At 41.9% G+C, this 17,739-nt stretch overlaps 1 protein-coding gene across 2 annotated transcripts in view; it reads right to left on the bottom strand.

Moving 5' to 3' along the window:
* Positions 1-17,739, bottom strand: part of dennd1b (DENN/MADD domain containing 1B) — a 108,444-nt gene that overhangs the window by 55,050 nt on the left and 35,655 nt on the right. Inside the window, exons 4-8 of one of the 2 annotated variants that reach the window (XM_054602320.1) lie at positions 11,152-11,201; positions 9,980-10,099; positions 4,550-4,619; positions 2,703-2,783; positions 1,343-1,402 (exon numbers count right to left, since the gene is read on the bottom strand). In XM_054602320.1, the coding sequence (XP_054458295.1) occupies positions 1,343-1,402; positions 2,703-2,783; positions 4,550-4,619; positions 9,980-10,099; positions 11,152-11,201 (381 nt within the window). The remainder of the gene's footprint in view (positions 1-1,342; positions 1,403-2,702; positions 2,784-4,549; positions 4,620-9,979; positions 10,100-11,151; positions 11,202-17,739) is intronic. The other variant, XM_054602321.1, reaches the window with a different exon arrangement.

The following is a 17,739-nucleotide window of genomic DNA, read 5'->3' as shown; positions in this document are numbered from 1 at the left end:
TTTGACCCATCGCTCATCACTCATGCCTGGCCTTTGCGGACTTTGTCACTTGCTTTACTTGTAACTAAACCACATAATTTCCAATAAAGGTTGCTTGAAGTACTACGTCACTTGCTCTTTGTGTTGTTCGTTGTACTACGTCACTTGCGTTGACCGAGTGCAGAAAACGTAGACACTCATCATATAAGTGGTTTGCAGAAAGGTACAATGCAAACATTTTTGCTAGCAACTCGATACAACACAAATAGTACATTTAAATTATTTACACTTGGATGAAGTCAAAAGTTTCACAGTGAACCTCACTTATCTTCTCTTCCTTTCTGTAGCTCCCACTGCATTTTCACTTTCCAGTGGCACTTAAAGGACTTCTACGTTTTTGTAAAATCATTAAAAGACGACAACAGATCACAAAAATATACGTTTAAATGGCTGGTATTTCTATCATACCTTGTTAATTCACTCTAGCGGGTAACTCTCACTCTTACACTGGTAAACAATGAGGGTACAGATGAGCTGAATTCTGCTTCCACCTTATTCCTAACCCGCTGTGCCATTTTCACTTTACATTGAGCCAAATGCTACATCAGCTGCCAGGAAAGTGGATTGCTTCTTAGTCATCTTTATAAACAATATTGTATGTGGAAAGGTAAGCCTGTTCATAGTTGACTGAAAAGAAGACAAGTTATATAATAATTAAAATGTTTGAAAAGAGCAATTGCAGTTGAAAAAAATAAATTGCAATCAAAGATCAGGGACTCGAGACAAAACATCTGATGCACAGAACAACCCTCCGTAGTTACTAAAGGACACTGTGAATCTCTCCGTCTTTCTCTTTCTGTGCTCTAAATTATGTTTCCCTGTTGGTCAACAAATTCATGGCACTGTGATAATCACAAGCCGTGCTCCTCAACTCAACCCAGTCTTTTATTGGCTGTTTGCTTGCTTATCTGCATTTTTCTTTTTCCTTCGAAGACATGTTTGTATAAAAACATTGAAAGTGGGTTAACTGGAAAGGCATCAAGGAGATTTTTTGAGCACAATTGCCTTTTGCTTTAAACATAAAGAGGGAAAAAAAAAACTTTTGATATTCAGAGAGAGAATATAGCAGTGTGGAATGGCATTAATCATTTACAAAGTTTGATTGTTTTCCAGAGAAGAAGAAACACACACCAAGGCCCAGGAAAGTTTGTTTTTGTTATATTTAAAAAGATAGCGCAGCTTATTTGGCCAAATTGGAAAGCCGTTGCTCCCATGCGATTAGTACAGCAGCAGTTTCATATTTCACAGCAGCCTCCTTTTCCTCCTCCCGTTTTCTGCCGTTCACTCATTCCCCTCCACTCACCGGCTCCTTGCTTCGCCGATCTCTCAGTACTTGCCCAGTGGCAATATACAACTGCTCATTCTTGCACAATGAGAGAGGGAGATAGAGAACAAAACAGGGTTCACACATGAAAGGGGACAATGATCCTTCTTCTTGGCTGCCATGATAAAACAAAAAAACACATCTTTAAGGGAATAATTCTGCTTCATCAATTAAATATCAAACTAGTGCCTTCTCCAGAGAAGACATGGAGCCATCACCTCTGTTCTCCGGGGCTTCTTTTTCCAATGAAGCTCCGGGATGCAGATGAAAAGATTTAGTTCACAAATACAGCTGATAAAATAAAAAAAACTGACACAAAGAAAAAATAAATCACAAGGAATATTAATTGACCTTGTTAACCTTCATATAGATATATTGATTATCTCATATCAGTGTTGTTATGTTGTAAAGTCTTCTGTGTAATTAGATGTGTATCCTTCTGAGACGTACGCCACAGAGAAGATCCAGAGTTGCCTTTTTAATTGGTCCAAAAAAAAAAGGAGCGGAGGTCCTCAAGGACAAAGGCTAACACTGAAATTCTTTTGATCCCACTACGGTGTGGAGTCTAAGCAACTCGAAAATAAAGATATTAGTGAACAAAACATTATGGGTTTAGCAGCCCCACTGAAAATCATTACGCTCTACTTATATAGTCCGGGCTTATGAGAGCGAGTGTTTTATGTAGGAGCTGGAAACACAGAAGGAGAGATTGTGTCAGAGGTAACACAAACACCGGCTGACTTTGAGGGATCCCGGCTCGTTAAGCCATTTTATATTTTTTTGATAAGCAGGAGACATGACGAGTTGTGAGAGGACCCATCCAGTTTAAACATGTCCGACTCTGGCTTATCACACAAAAACCTGTTAGCGCCACTTCTTGTTTCCAGACAGAGTGTCAGTCCTGGGCCCTCTGTCTCTCTGTTCTTACCTAGTGTGTCTTAACCTCCTCCTGCTCTCCGCTCTCTGTCTGCCCAGTTGTTCCCTCATTTATCTTGTCCATTTCAACCTCTGTTTTGTTGATCTCTCCCTGTTTCTGCCTGTCTGCCCTATTTTCTTTCAGTCTGTTTTTATGCCATCTTTGTCTCCTCCTCTCGTCTTTGTGTCAATTTCATTTTATTCCTCATTATTCCTCCCTTTGTCCCCACTTTTTTTCCATTATGTCTCCCGTCTTTAGTGTCTCACGCTCTTCTTTTAACTCCTTCAGCCAACATTTCCTCTCCCTTTCTGCAGTCTCCTTCCTGATGCAACACACTACTGCAGTAACCTACCTGTCCCCCTTTCTAGCTCCACTCTCAGCTGTCTTGCCTCTGATAAGGTGGAATATGAGATCTATACCTACCACACTCAGGTTGACTGGCGTGTAGGGCTTTGGCACAGGCAGATCATAGAGAGAATTCAGCATGTCATTCAAGTCATTTTCCTGGGGGAGAGAAACAAACAACAAAAGAGAGAAAAAGATAAACATAAAAACATGGGACACATGAATTTTATTTACTTGTTTTGTTGATGTCGCGAGTTATGTGTCAATCTTAACAACGGTGCTGGGACAGGCGCTGGTGCAGACCAGAGGGCAATCCTGCAGCGAGGCCTGAAGGGCTCCAAAACTTCCGACTGACATATGTTTAACGAGCAGTGGTGAGGTTAAAAGACGGCTGAGTGTGGGGCTGCAGACGCTTATTATCCACCAGCGTTGATTTACGGCCAAGAGCGGGCCGTCGGTAATTAAGCAGGGGTCCCCGCTCCAAAGACAGGGGCTTTAAGAAGCCGTCAGAGAGAGAGAGCTTTGACCACAGAACAGGCCCCGAGATTATTCCTGCAGCATTTATGAGCTCTGCGACAAGATTGATATTTACACTCGTGCCTCTGGCTGGAGAACTTGGCTGGGAAACAGCAGTTTGCAACTAACTACTGTGACCACAGAGATTGCGCATTGTTGTTTGTTTTTAGATTCTTTTTTTTTTTCTATTCCTCCTTTCACAGAACTCAGTTTTGGCTTTCTAACCGTTGCTTGTTTGAGGACATACGTGAGCGCGAGCCAGAAGGAAACAGAAACTCGAGAAGGAATGGGCGTTGATATACAGTAAGAGAAGGAGAAGGGTGGGAGGGAGGAAGAGAGGGAGGGGTTGTGTTGGGGTTGTGTGCAATCGAACAGCCTCCTGTCATGAGAGGCTCAATGCTCACACGCATGGTCAGCAACACGGCCTGGGGAAACAGTTCATTTACCCCTCGCCTTAAACCCTCATCGCTCTTCTGTCTTCCCTCGTCTGTCAACATCTCCCTCTCGCCCGGAACGGACAGCGGGGTAAATAGAAACCAAATCATGCACACTAACACTTCAGTCACCCAGGATTTCCACCAATCTTTCTGTCTGTCTCTCTCTCTCTCTCTCTCTCTTTCTCTCTTCTTCCTCACACACAAACTGGTCTATTCTCCTCGTCCGGCTCTCCCTATGTTAGACTATCAATCACATTAATGTGAGTATATGTTGAATGTTTATGTGATAGGTTTGTGATTGTCTGCTTAAGCAGGCCTCTCTGTCCTGATCATTGCTCTCTAAGGATTCTGGAAGAAGCAGTGACTACATGACAATTGAAAGCGGTCCCAAAGCTCTGTGCATCTCTCCCTGGCTCTGCCTCCCTCGCTCTCTCTTCTTCTCACTTCAGTCTAAACATGGGAACATCACCTACACCCTCTGCGCTAGACGCCGCACATCTCCCCAGTTTGTTGCATATTTTACATTTCCCCTCCCTTTGCTAGTACAATGCAGTGAATAGTCAGGGGAAAAGACTTTTGTGAAGTGCGAGCATTGTGTAAGTTTGTGTATGTATGTGTGTGTATGTGTGTGTGGGGGGGGTTTTGTTTTTTTCTTAACGATTTGTTTTCCAGTAAATCATCAGGAATAACTTCCAGTGTCAGATCAGCGTTTGGTCTGTGAAATGTCAACATTGTTGCCGCTAACAACAGGAGCCAAGTGGAGCCCGAGACGGCGAACAAAACTTGCACACAAAAAAGACAACATGCAGAAGAAGAACAGAATGGAGGAAAATATCTTACCACAGTACAGTTTCAAAAAACATTAAACTGTGTGCTTGTTTCCCAGTCAAATCAAAGCGACATGTCTTATTTCTCATGTACTTACACTGCAACATACATACAATTACAAATAGATCCGGAGAAGATGATTACCTGTTGTTTTGTTAGGTAGTCTGCCAGAGTGTTCAGCAGCTTGTAGTAGATTTCAAACCATGGTAGATAACTGAAAGAGGCAGAGGGACAAACGTATTAATGACAATGTTTTAATTCCTTTTATCATCCTCTACAATAAACACACAGGATGTGCTTCAGTGTAAATGTAGAGATTTAGTCTCCTGAAAATAATTATTTGTGTGTTCTCTTTCTTTGCCCTTCACAATGTATATAAATAATTTCACCATCTGCTGGACAGTAAAAATTTAAACAGCACTGAGTTTGTAATGTATAGCCTTGCTATATAACTGTGTGTATGTACTGTCTATTGTCAGTGACCCATTGTTTATGGATCAAATGCACTCAGGACATTGATAATGGATTGTGTTCTTTGTCTTTGTTACAATCGAAAAAAATAAAAATGCTTCAGTCTGTATTATGGCATTCTTCGATACCCAGGGCCAAACGCATGCTGAGGACGCTGAGCCAATAGGGAGGGCAGAAAAAACAAAACAAATGATTTTAGATTCCTTAATAAAAAAACACCATAGCTTTCATGTGATGTGGAGGGATGCTAAAGTTTACAAGCATGCTGCTCACAGATGCACAGGGTTAACAAAATGCAGCCCAAGATCCCCCCCTCGTCCTCCCCCTCCTCCTCCTGCCCTTCTCTGTGTTTCTTCTTATGCCCTTCACATTAAAAAAAATAATCTTTTCCTTATGCAATTAATGTTAAATAAATAAATTCATTAACAAGCTCAAAATAATTTATACTGCAGTGTTTGTGTTAAAGCTAACGACTGAGCACACCCACCATAAGCTAAAAGCATCTGCAGCGTGGCTTTCTTTACAAAGTTGACATATTCTTGGCCAAGTCGACTTCCTTTCTACATGGAAGATGGCCAACATTTTCTTTTGGCATAAAAAGAGGGCTCAGCTCATTTAATGTTATGCAATCAACAATAATAAAAACATGGTGTCCTGTCGATGTATTGAATTTTTATTTAGTTTGTGGGTTTTAACATGCAGTGTTGAACACAGCATGAATAATGACTCTAGATAAGGACTTCTTAGCATTAGGATGAAATAAACAGAAACCCCCATCAATGCTTCATTAACTTGGCTGGATGCAGGGTTGAAAAATAAATTTCAAATAATAAGTGGATTCTTATTTGCTCAAAAATCTCAGTGAGTATTTCTTAATGTCAATAAGTGAAAGCGGTGTTAAATATAAATCATTGAGACAATAATATCATTCAAATTGAAAATTTGACAAAGAGCTTAAATCTGCAGTTTTTTTTTTTGTTGTAATAAATTATACATTTGTCAGAGTGGAGCTTTGACTGCGTGTGAGTTTATAAGCCAGTGAAGTCCTGCTCAGGCAGTTGGCTGGAGACTGAGGAGTTTCCAGGGCATGGGTCACCGGCTGCTCTGTAGACTGGAATTAACAGACAACAAGAAAACAATAAAAGTGGACCTAATGCAAATTTTCATATCGCTAAATCCGCGAGGGGCCAATGACAGGCCAGGTTCTGGGAGAAGTGCAGCCAAGCGCACCAATCAGAGAGGCTGAGTGACCATTAGCCTGAAACAATCAGCCTCTTAACATGCCAATATTTTGACGTCTGTGTGACGATTTAACGCAATCAGGTCACATTCGCAGGAGAGCCTGAATTCAAACATGCGTATGTTAATTCACATTCTGACCGGATATCAACCTTGAAGACCTATTTCTGCCAAGACAACGCAAATATCTGCATATGGGGTCAGTTTGCATTTAGCAATTACACAGAAAGTTCAGTAGATAACATGACTTAAGGGGGAGGGCGAAGCCTTTGTATTATCTGCCTTCTGTATGTGTGTGTTTAAAAAAGCCAGGCCTCTGGACATTAATCCTTCATTTTTCACAGTTGAAGGGGATGTAAATAGGACTCTAGCTGTCAGGCCAGCCGTCAGGCCTCACAGATCTCACAGTCATTACATTCCTTACACAAGGTGCTGCAAATCCTTTGTTTTAGAGGAAAACGCATGATCGCTGTCGAAGGCAGCCAAGCACAAATTATCAATATTCTTATAACATCTTCCTGCAATAAGTAATGTCTTTTCATGCTTTATTAAAATGCAATAGAATGAATCTAACTTAAAGACGTAATGTTTTGTTCTACTTATCCCTCCCCCTCCCCCCCCGCTCTGCTCTCCCTCTGTTGATGCAAAGTTAAAGTTTGGAAAGCTTAGAGAGATACTCCTACTCATCACAGTTCATTGCTCAGAACTGTTTGTGCTCCGCAAATCCTCCGATAAAGAGAGAGAGAGAGGCATCCATCATAGCAGTGCTCAGTGTGTGGGGGCCCCACAATCTCTCCTGCCATTTTAAACACATGTCTTCTCAAAGTGCCATGTACTCAAAGAATGAACCAGTTAATCTGCGGTCCACTCACAGCCCGTCATGCTCTTCAGCCAGGGCTCAGGCTACCTAACAGCACGGAAATATCTGACAGAAGACAGGGACATGGAGGTGCCTCTGGGAACTTACAATTATGCTATTATGGACACACACAAAAATGCAGCTGAAAAAAGCTTTCACAGAGAAATTTGTTTTCACGAGCATTGTATATAGCCACAAAGAAAAGAGGGAAAAAACCAAACTATTCACCAGATCTCAAAATATTGTGAACGACATTGTAAATAAATAATGTCATACTCATACGTTTCAACTTAACACGTCAGTAGTTAAGGCGTTTGAATAACTCTTTATATTGGATCAGCCCTTTTTTGCTGCCATAAAGTACCTGTTGGGTTCTAAACACGACACTTATTCCTGTTCCTTAGGTGAGCCTTAAATCACCTTTAATGCACAGGCACCTGTAATCGTAAGTCATCTTACACTTTGTAGACGGCTCGAGTGGAAGATTTCATTACACCTTTACTTTCTCGGGTTAAGGGTTAAGTACAGGGAAGGAAGTGTCCTCCGGCGAATCACTAAGTGACCACAAACTGGAGCAACGCAGTCCCTAAAAATGTATCCTTAAGCCTCAGCCATTAAACAAAAGATCCACAATTTTCTTCTCTGGATTACTTACATGTTCAACAGAAAAACTGTCAAATGTGAGGGACAAAGAATGAGAGAAGATCACTGTATAATACCAGTATAAAACAGAACAAGTTAAATAATCTTTTTTGTGTTGTTCCTCGTTTAGTCGAGAATATGCCTGAAGGGAGCGTGGCCCTTTCGGCCGCAGCTTTAGCAGTGAGACTACAAAGGGCTGTCCACATAAAACTGTCCTACTCATTAAGGCACTTCCTCCTGTAAGGAGAGGTGACAATTTTACGGTCCAAGCACTTTAACATTCACAGAGAAGCAAAATGTTACAATTACTTTTCTTCTATTACCATGGGAAACTACAGATAAAATAAAAAATAAAAATAAATTAGTGGGTCTGGGCCTTATTTCTGTACATTTTATTTGATAATACTTTTAGTTAAATCATTCACATTATCTGATTTTTGGTTCTTCTTTGGTTATAATTTCTTGTTAAGACAAACTAATCTGCTGTCCTTTCCATAACACTGTCTTGCATGGCAGAATGAAAAACAGTGTAAAGACTAAAAAACAAATAAATAAAGGGAAATTGAAATGCAGGAATTTGATTAAACCATTTCTCAATGATATATATTAAATGTTTTTATGCTTTAGAATAATGACATTTGTCATAATAAAAAGACAAAAAATAAAAAAGAGAAATGTAACTGGGGAGCACATAAACAATTTTAAATTAACGTAAAAAAAACAAAAAACTTTCTATACGTTGTCTTATTAAAAATGAAGCAAGCCATGCAAACTACTCAAAATGCATAATGAATTTTATACATCATATGTCAAATGAATTAGCATGTCTAACTCAGCGAGAGGGACAGGGGAACCTCTGCTAATTGGCAGTGAAGCTTCATGCATAATTATGGGCCAAGCGTCTTTGCTGTCGCACTGTGGCAGTAGCCGAATAACGAGGAGAAAAGAGGGAGAGAGAGAATGAGAGAGAGACAGAGAGAGGAAGTGATAGAGAGAGAGAAAGAGAGAGAGAGAGAAAAGAAAAACAAAGGCCATGGAAGCTGGCCGAGAAGGGTGGGTGGTGTGGGGAGGAGGGACACTGTTCTTCACAGCAGCTCATCAGGCCAGCGACAAACCCACGACTGTCCATCAACAGCCACACACACCAAATGCGCACACACACACGCGCACACACACACACACACACACACACACACACACACACACACACACACACACACACACACACACACACACACACACACACACACACACACACACACACACACACACACGATAGCAGCACTTACATGAGCTGCATTACACTAACAGAGAAAAAGAAAAAGGCTTTGTGCTCCTTTTCCAGTTTGTTGTTTGTTAAACTGCTTAATACATTCATTAATTATTGATTTTCCTCAGTTTATTCTAAAGCACGTGATCCTGTCCACTGAGATTAACACTGGAGCCGTCTTTGTAATGGTAAGGTAATTACATCTGTAAAAACATAGTGTCAACATGCAATTACATGGGAATTAGATGATAATAGTCTTTCTTGGAGAGTAATTATGCAACGAAAATTATATTTTCCTGGGTTTTGTATCCTCAATTATGTACGCTGTGATAAGATGAATCCACCTATGAAATATCAAAAACTGTTAAACTTTTGGATAATTATAGTCATCACTAACATATTTGTGTGGGCAGATGAGAATATAAATTTGTTATTCTGGCATTGTGCAGCTCGGTGTGAAGAGTGAGTATGAATGGAAATACTGTCGAAAAAAGAATAGAAAATCTGTGCTCGCTTCTAAGATATGGTAAATTAATTTATTTTTTAATCACACTTGAGAAATAAATGCAGATATTAAAAAAACTGTTCTGAGACTGATCCATAGATAATTTGAAAAGGGGCAAAAAAGAACGAATAAATAAAAGCAATGGTGGTTGAAAAAGTATTTTTCCACACATTTACTTGATGCCTATTCAGAGAGTTAAATGTAAAAGGCTGACTTTAATATGTTTGGATTAGTGATGTGCAGCACAACTTATACTACGTCCAGTGGTCGCTCTTTAGAAATTTGTTTAATTTATGGGAGTTGGATACTATTAAAAAAAGGACAAAGTGTTTGATACACAGTGCTAAACACTGCAATAAGACTCAGTTCATTAGAACAACATGGTCTTAAACAAATACAGAAGTAATATATGTACCTTGGGGTATTAAAAGTGTAACAAGATTTAGTGTAAATATGTGAATGTGTCTTTGTGCATATGTGTGTGTGTGTGTGTGTGTGTGTGTGTGTGTGTGTGTGTGTGTGTGTGTGTGTGTGTGTGTGTGTGTGTGTGTGTGTGTGTGTGTGTGTGTGTGTGTGTGTGTGTGTTACCTGAGCAGACATATGCAGACCCGGCAGCCTTGAGTGAGTCGACAGAAACCAAACCTCTGTTTGCTGTCGATGTCCGTCAGCACAAAGGTGAAATTCTGCCCCACCTGATTCTGGGAAACCCTGAGGCCGGAAAAAATGGGAAACACACACATACTCACAAATGGCCAAAACCACATAACGACATTACAATCACCTGAATACAATGGGGTGCAGTAAATCTGTAAAATCATATACATTTAAAATACAAAAGAGAACAACACAATTTGGTCTGGCTGGATGAGAAACAAACTCATTCTCAGACAAATCATGAGCTAAATCTCCAGTCAAAGTCCAAATCTGATGTCACATATTCCCGTTATGGCTTTAAAAAACGCAAAAAGCTTTTTGAAATTTCAGAGAAGCTCTGTACATTCCTACTCCACTAGATGGCAGCAGCTCAGCTTCAGTAAAATACTGTACATCCCCCCCATTCCACCCTTACTCTTACTCTATCTTTACAATGTGAATTTTAACATGTCATTTTCCAGCCCCAAAATATAGAGGCCGCTACTTTTCACAAAGCTGCTGGTCTGATCAGAAGAAAACACACCTCCTTAGAATCAGGACTCTTTCACATACACACACACATAACATGCTACTGTTGACAAAACATCAACTGGGCAGGTCACTGATGACCTCATAGGCATCATCATTAATGGAACTTGTTCTTATCATCATCATCATCATCATCATCATCATCATCATCATCATCATTATCATTATGAGTGTGTCCTCGCCATCAAACTATTCACATTCAGGGACATTTTGCCAACAGCTGTCTTGTTTGCAGGTACAGTCAATGCAGATTGTATGCAGGAAAATATCTGATTTGTTGGGGTTTAAGATCAGAGAGACTTCTTGCAATCACACCGAAAAATTCACTCATCATTATACTCTGACAGTTAGTGAATCATCATGTGACTGTACCTAGGAATGATGGTAATTTCACAGTAACGCAACTGTGTGATGCACAAAACACACATCATCTCATTTCCTTTTTCAAATGCATGTGTTTCTGTAGGTGAGAGGAGAGCTAGGTGTACATATTTGTGTGTGCGTGTGTGTGTTATGTGAAAGTGAAAGCTGCAGTGCTGAAAAAAAACAGGGAAGCAGAAAAGGGAGAGGAATCGTACCTTTCCACGTCAAAGGGAAAGCAGAACTTTGGTATCGTCTGGAGGACCTCCTGAGAAACCAGAACAGAGAGACACACACACACCTTTTTAGAGAAACAAACGTCACAGGGAAAACAAATAATAACTGCCTATTTCAATATGAAATTCTCTTGGGCCTCCACTAAGTGGATGCTATCAATTGGCTGAACAAAATGAGGATTAATGTTAAATGCTGCTGATAGCAATCTGACATCCCAAACACTGCAGCCTAAATGCACTTAATCCAAATGAATGGGCAATATAAACCACTTCATTTGGCAGAACAGAGTGGAAAAGGTTCCCCTTTCTTTACGAGGATGGGGAAGGATCCTCGATCCACAGCTTGAATAATTAGCAGTTAATAAGTTCATCGATTATCGGGTGGCAAAGGGAGATGAAAAGATGGAGGAAGAGAGAGAGAAAGAAAGAGAGAGAGAGAAAGAGAGAGAGGGGACACACAACACCAAGGCGATGGTGGCAGATTGTAGTGACAATGGGCTAAGCAGCTCTGAGGGTTAAGAGGTAGGAGGGGGGGGTACAAGCCTTCAGGGCTTTACCTCCCAACACCTCCCTTGTGGGTTGGGGGATTGTGTGGGGAGGGTGCATGCTCTTGAAGCGAGGTGGGAGGGGAGGAGAGGGGATGGGGGGGGGGGGCATATGGATTTAGACGGAGCAGGAACAGAGCGGAGCACCATATGGGTGAGCCGCTCCAGACCAGCCACACAGCCACCGAGTAACCAGGTCCCCGCTCTGTCTGTCGCTCTGTCTGTCGCTCTGTCTGCCCGTCTCTCTGGCTGCTAACCTGGCCCAGAGCTCTCTCTCTCTCTCTCTCTCTCTCTCTGTTCGGGCCAGCGCTCTCCCCACACACTAATCCTTGGGACTGGGTGGCGGTCTGCTCTGGCCTCCCTTGCTGTCTCACTCTTTCTCTCGGTTCGCCTGCCAAGCTCGGCCCCTGAGCCCGAGGTCTGCCTCTCCCTTTGTGACCGGAGATGTCCGAGCTGAGAGAAATGTTGCTGTTCCACTATCTTGCTCTATCTCTCTCTCTCTCTCTCTGTCTGCCTCCCCCAGAGACCGATCCGGACGACAGGTTGGGGAGTCTTCGGCTGCTGCTGCCTACAGTCGCTTAGACCTCGCCGTGGGGTGCAGTCACTGATCCTCCCCACACATCCCACCCCCCCCCCTGTCGCCCCTCCTTATCAAAACTTAAAGCTGCCATCCTAGCACAACACGACTATCACCACAGACAAGTGAGCGACAATGAGATATGACAGAAGGGGAGATTAGGGTATGTGTGTGTGTGTGTGTGTGTGTGTGTGTGTGTGTATACATGAATGTGAGTCTATGTGAGTGCCTGCGTGCTTCAAGGACTTCAACGTGAGAGGGTGGTTAAGCACGTACATTTGTAAGAGTTTGTGAAGGCTTGTGGGTGTGGGTGGGTGGCTTGGTGTGTGTGTGTGTGTGTGTGTGTGTGTGTGTGTGTGTGTGTGTGTGTGTGTGTGTGTGTGTGTGTGTGTGTGTGTGTGTGTGTGTGTGTCCACATAGGGTGGGAAGTGGTTGTTTTTACTTATCAGGATATGTGATAAAATTGAGAACTCAACAAAGACGGAGGGCTCGGTGGCAGAGGAGGTCTCCGTCTCTGCAGTGTGTGTGTGTGTGTGTGTGTGTGTGTGTGTGTGTGTGTGTGTGTGTGTGTGTGTGTGTGTGTGTGTGTGTGTGTGTGTGTGTGTGTGTGTGTGTGTGTGTGTGTGTGTGTACACGTGTGTGACTGTGCCTTGGCGTGTGCGGCTGTAAAACTGTCACACACATCAGAGCTGCCATCGCTGTATGCGTCTGCTACTATTATTAACCACTATGTACGCACACCAATATGTTCCAGAGAGCCCTCCCTGGCGCACTGCATATGGCACACAAACCCAAACAGACACAGACAGACACACACACACACACGCACATGCAGACGCACACGCTTTCCCTGCAAATAAAAACATTTGACTTGCCAGATTTGAGAGTTGTCACAGCCCCGCCCACATCAGTTGTCTCTGTTTGAGTGACAGTCTTGGGGCTGTAGAGACTCTGATCTCATACAGGACTAGTGGGAAGTGATGCGTTTGTATGTGTGTATGATGTGACAGCAGACATGCTCGCTCTCTCTATACATATAGTATATATTCATATATACATTCTGAGCCCCATATGCATATACAGTCTGTGTGTCTCAGGTATACTGATGCCTTATACAGTCCATAGACATTTTTAATCTGCTGTCTTCAGCTGTTAAATAGATGGCTGTTTCTGTGTCTGAAATTGCTGAAGATCTACCTTCTTCTTTCTCAACAAATTAATGGCAATATATTTTAGGGCTGCAAGTTATCAAATCATTATAAAAAGAAACGTTAGTTATTTTGTCTTTTAGTGGATAACTGTTTCTTTACAAAATGTCAAAGGGAAACTAGAATACCTTTGACCACCAAATTCTAATCAGTTCAACCTTGAGTGAAAGTGGATGTTAGGCCAAATCTGAGGAAATTCCATCCTGGCATTCCTGAGATATCACATTCACAAGAATGGACCGAATGGACGGAAGGACGGACTGACCTACGTACACCTTGAAAACAGTGTTGCTGGCGTGTAGGTACCAGAATACCCATCACATTTCATCAGAGTAGAAGTTTATTTCTTAAAATTGATTTTGGACAAACAGATATCTAAAGATATTCAGAGGTGAACTCTGATTAACAGACAAATCGGTTCAGCTTTAATATATTAACATACGTATGATACCAACTGTTCTTTTCTGAAGAGGGATGAGGCCTGGTTATTTAGTCACTAGGAGTAATGTTGTAACTACTAACGTGTACTGTAAGATAAATCACCGTTACCAGCAAATGCTTTGGCTTAAAATCTCTCGCAGTAAAAACATGTAATGCACCAACAGTGTAAAAGGAACAATTCACCCAAGTCACATAAAAACATTTTCTCACTTAGTGGTATCCAACCATGCAGATAGTTTCGGTCTTAGGTTTTGGTCGAGGTCTTTTAAACGCCCAATATAATGTAGTTGAACAGACTTACATTTTTAGTGCTCACAGAATTGGGGGGAAAAAATCATATCTTTTTATTATCAGTGTCTCCATTAATCTGGATAATCTGCAGACTTCACTGTCAAAAAGGGTTTTTTGGGAAGAAAGTAGTATAGGCCAAAAGATGTCAATATCTCAAAACATTAAAAAAAACATCTCAAAACCTGGGCGATAACACCAAAAACCACCTGCATGGCTACATACCACTGGTAAGTGAGAATATGTTTTGGATGAATTGCCCCTCTATACTGAGCTTAACAGTGTTCCTGTTCCAACATCACTTTCAGTTTTTAACCAAATAGACATGCTTGTATGTGATATGCAACTCATAATCTTTCTTTTGCTGATCTGTCAGTCTGTTTTCTTCATACCTGTACTACTGATACGGCATCTTTGCATCTGTAGCTCTATTTCCACTTCCCTCTGTCCATGACTGGGCCTTATACCGTGGGGATATATCTTAACAGGAATGGCACAAAAGGGGGGGTGTTCTTCCACAGTTTCTTAGTACAGTAAGCCCCCCACCATCTCCACCACACACAAACTCCCCCTGCTTGCCATTTTCCCAAGACAAAAGAAAAAAGAGGCAGCTAATATATCTGCAGCTTTGTGAGGGGGGTGGAGGGTGAGGAGGAATCTGCTGCTAGGCTGGGCTTGGCAGACGTGGCGTATGTGTGTGTGTGTGTTTGTGTGTGTGTGTGTGTGTGCGCGCCCTGTTTATCGTGAGTGGAGACAGGGGTATCACTCAGTGAGACAGAATACTCCGGGTTCCCCCAGCGGACGATCGTGCTATCACTGCACCACAACAGCACACAGCAGCACTGTGCAGCTTTGCACCGTTCCCCCTGCAGGATAGAGCGTTGCAGCAGGGAAGAGCAAGAAACTTCACAGCACAGGGCGGCATTCTTGTTTTTCTACTCTAAAAAAAAAAAATAGGCCTTAACTTCCCTTTTATTCCTTGCTTTACCCTAATTATTTTAGAAGTATTTGTATTGAGTTAAGCTATATATGGTTGAGGCGTATAGGGGGTACGGGGGGGATTTGACACGTGATGGATCAGACTCTGTGGGTTCTTTGCATGCTACTCCCCTCTTGACCACTCACCATCACTAAAAAAAATAAAAAAAAAAGGGGGAAAACCAGCTTTTAAAGATCACAGCGAGTGGACAGAATGATGGTAACCGGTTTATTATTCACAGACTTAAATGCTAAACTCAGCCAGAGCCATGGTGTTTCATTTTGGGTGTGAACTTCATGAGCTACGTTCATTTTCCCATATGCTTGCAAATATGGAGGAGGGAGGCAGAGGAGTGTGGTTGAGTTAAATGGCAAATAAAATGCTGAAAACAATAAAACTATGAGGCAGCAAAAGCATGCAAAGGAGCGAGGCAGACAGAGAGACTGACGAGAGTGAATGTCTTAAAGAAGGAGTGATGGAGGAGGTATTCCGGACACAACAGCAGAAGGACGGAGAAAAAAAAAAAGAAGGGAGGGAGGGACGAGCAGCCCAGTTCATGCCCCTCTCCCCATGCAGCGAGGACTCCTCCCTGGGGGGACTCAGACTTTAAGCCCCTGCCCTGCTTTATATTCCCCTGGCTACTGCAGCCAGATCAATCTAGCTAGCTAGCCAGTGTAACTCAACCTAGTTCAGAGCAGCCAGGGCCCCCAGAGCCTCCGTACAGGGTGTAGTTTCAGGAGGAATGGAGGCAGGCAAATTTGTAAATGTACCACTGGTATACTCCTATTAGAAGCAGACTTTGAAAGGACTATATCAGTGTTTTTGCATGTGTTAGCCCATTACTACAACTCACATATACTTTACATTACTGTCAGCCGTTTTCAAAGCCGGCTGCACTGTTTTAGATTTCTGAATGTGTGTTTTTTACTGTATAATCCATCACAGTGAACATTGTAGCTGCTTTTATTTTTTTTTGGTCAAAGTTAATTTATTATTTCCCGGCAATGCAACTGCAAGACTGATTTGAAAAGTCTGCGGTGCATTACCACATAAAAAAAATAACATAAATCAAAAATAATTCAGGCAAGATGTTCACTGATGGTTTACCTAACTCAAGTTAAGTTTTTGCAGGATGAGTTTTTATAGCACATGGAAATTAATAGGAATCATTTAAATATGCGAAGGGAGTTAAACACATTCAAACGCCAATAACAGCATGGCCTGCTGCACATCTGCACGCCTCCATGAGGATATAACTGTGAACTATGCCGAGCTGTGGAGCAGAGTGTCACACATGGTCAGCTAATGTGTACGAGTCATCAAAGGACTGTGGACTCAAACCAGCTCGGAATTATTTTGTGTTCTTTCAAGAAGTTAACAACCCCTCACCAGCCATGTAAATTGGTTTAACTCAGCGGCTGTCGCACCATTAATGTCACTGCATAAAATATTATAAGTGTAGGGCCAGAGCATTTTACATTGGCTGATTATTCAAACTGGTGACCTTTAGGGTGAAATCTGGTGAACCAGTGCTGGTCGTTCATGGAAGGCTCAGAAAATAGTGTCTTATAACTATTTATTTTTTTTAGTCTACTATTAATTATTCAGAAATGTCAGAGAGAGTCAAATCTGTCAGTTCAAATTTATCTCAGTTTAGAAGTTCTTCGTTGTCAGATAACTCACCTAAGCTGCAAAATGTTAACGAGGACGACGTCACACGGTCTAACCATTTACCCATTTAGCAACATTTTCGGAGACCGCCAGAATGCTTTTGCCCTTCTGAATACCTCAATGGCAACAACCGAGCAAACTCCATCCACTGAGGGAGACCACAAGATGTCCTTGAAAGCGTTTTTTTTTGACCAAACTGCTCATTTTTAGCTTCAGTCACTAGACACAGTCGTTGAACTGTACAAAACATACTTAAGTTTTAGGAATGCCAAAAGTGACACAAACTAAAATTATCTGAAGTAAATAAATGTTTCTGCTCACAACTCCATTCCAAATGCATTACCACTTTATAATGGCAACTCCATTTATTCAACACAATAGTTCCCTTTAATAATGTCACACCTCACAGGATATTTTATTTTCAAACAATTCTTGTATATGAGACTATTCCCCAACTAATGCCTGATCTGTTGAAAAGAATGCTTAGGATAGAAGTTGAGAGCCCCCAGTTTCTGTTTGAATATATTTAATATCTGCAAGAAAACTGGCGTGTGCACAGCCATCTTTTACCATATGTGTCAAAGAAGCAGCATAATGGAGTTTTAAGGCTACAGTGGTTTGCAGCAGGCAGGGACCCTGGTTATCCAGCCAGCACTTCAACAGTATAATGACACAGTCAGCAGGGCTACTAACACATCAGCGCTGGAAACCACAGTGTCTCCCCTCACCCTTCCTTCACCTCTTCCTCCCGCGCGCTCTCGTGCCCTCTTCATCACCTCCTCTCTTCCTTCCCTTCTCTCTCTCTCCTTCCCTCCATCCCCCACTCTCCGTCCTCTTTGCCCTCCCTCCTAAACCCCCTGT

The sequence above is a fragment of the Anoplopoma fimbria genome, chromosome 8 (assembly GCF_027596085.1).
Source record: "Anoplopoma fimbria isolate UVic2021 breed Golden Eagle Sablefish chromosome 8, Afim_UVic_2022, whole genome shotgun sequence".
NCBI classification, from domain to species: Eukaryota; Metazoa; Chordata; class Actinopteri; order Perciformes; family Anoplopomatidae; genus Anoplopoma; species Anoplopoma fimbria.
This window is presented reverse-complemented; position numbering and strand designations above follow the sequence as displayed.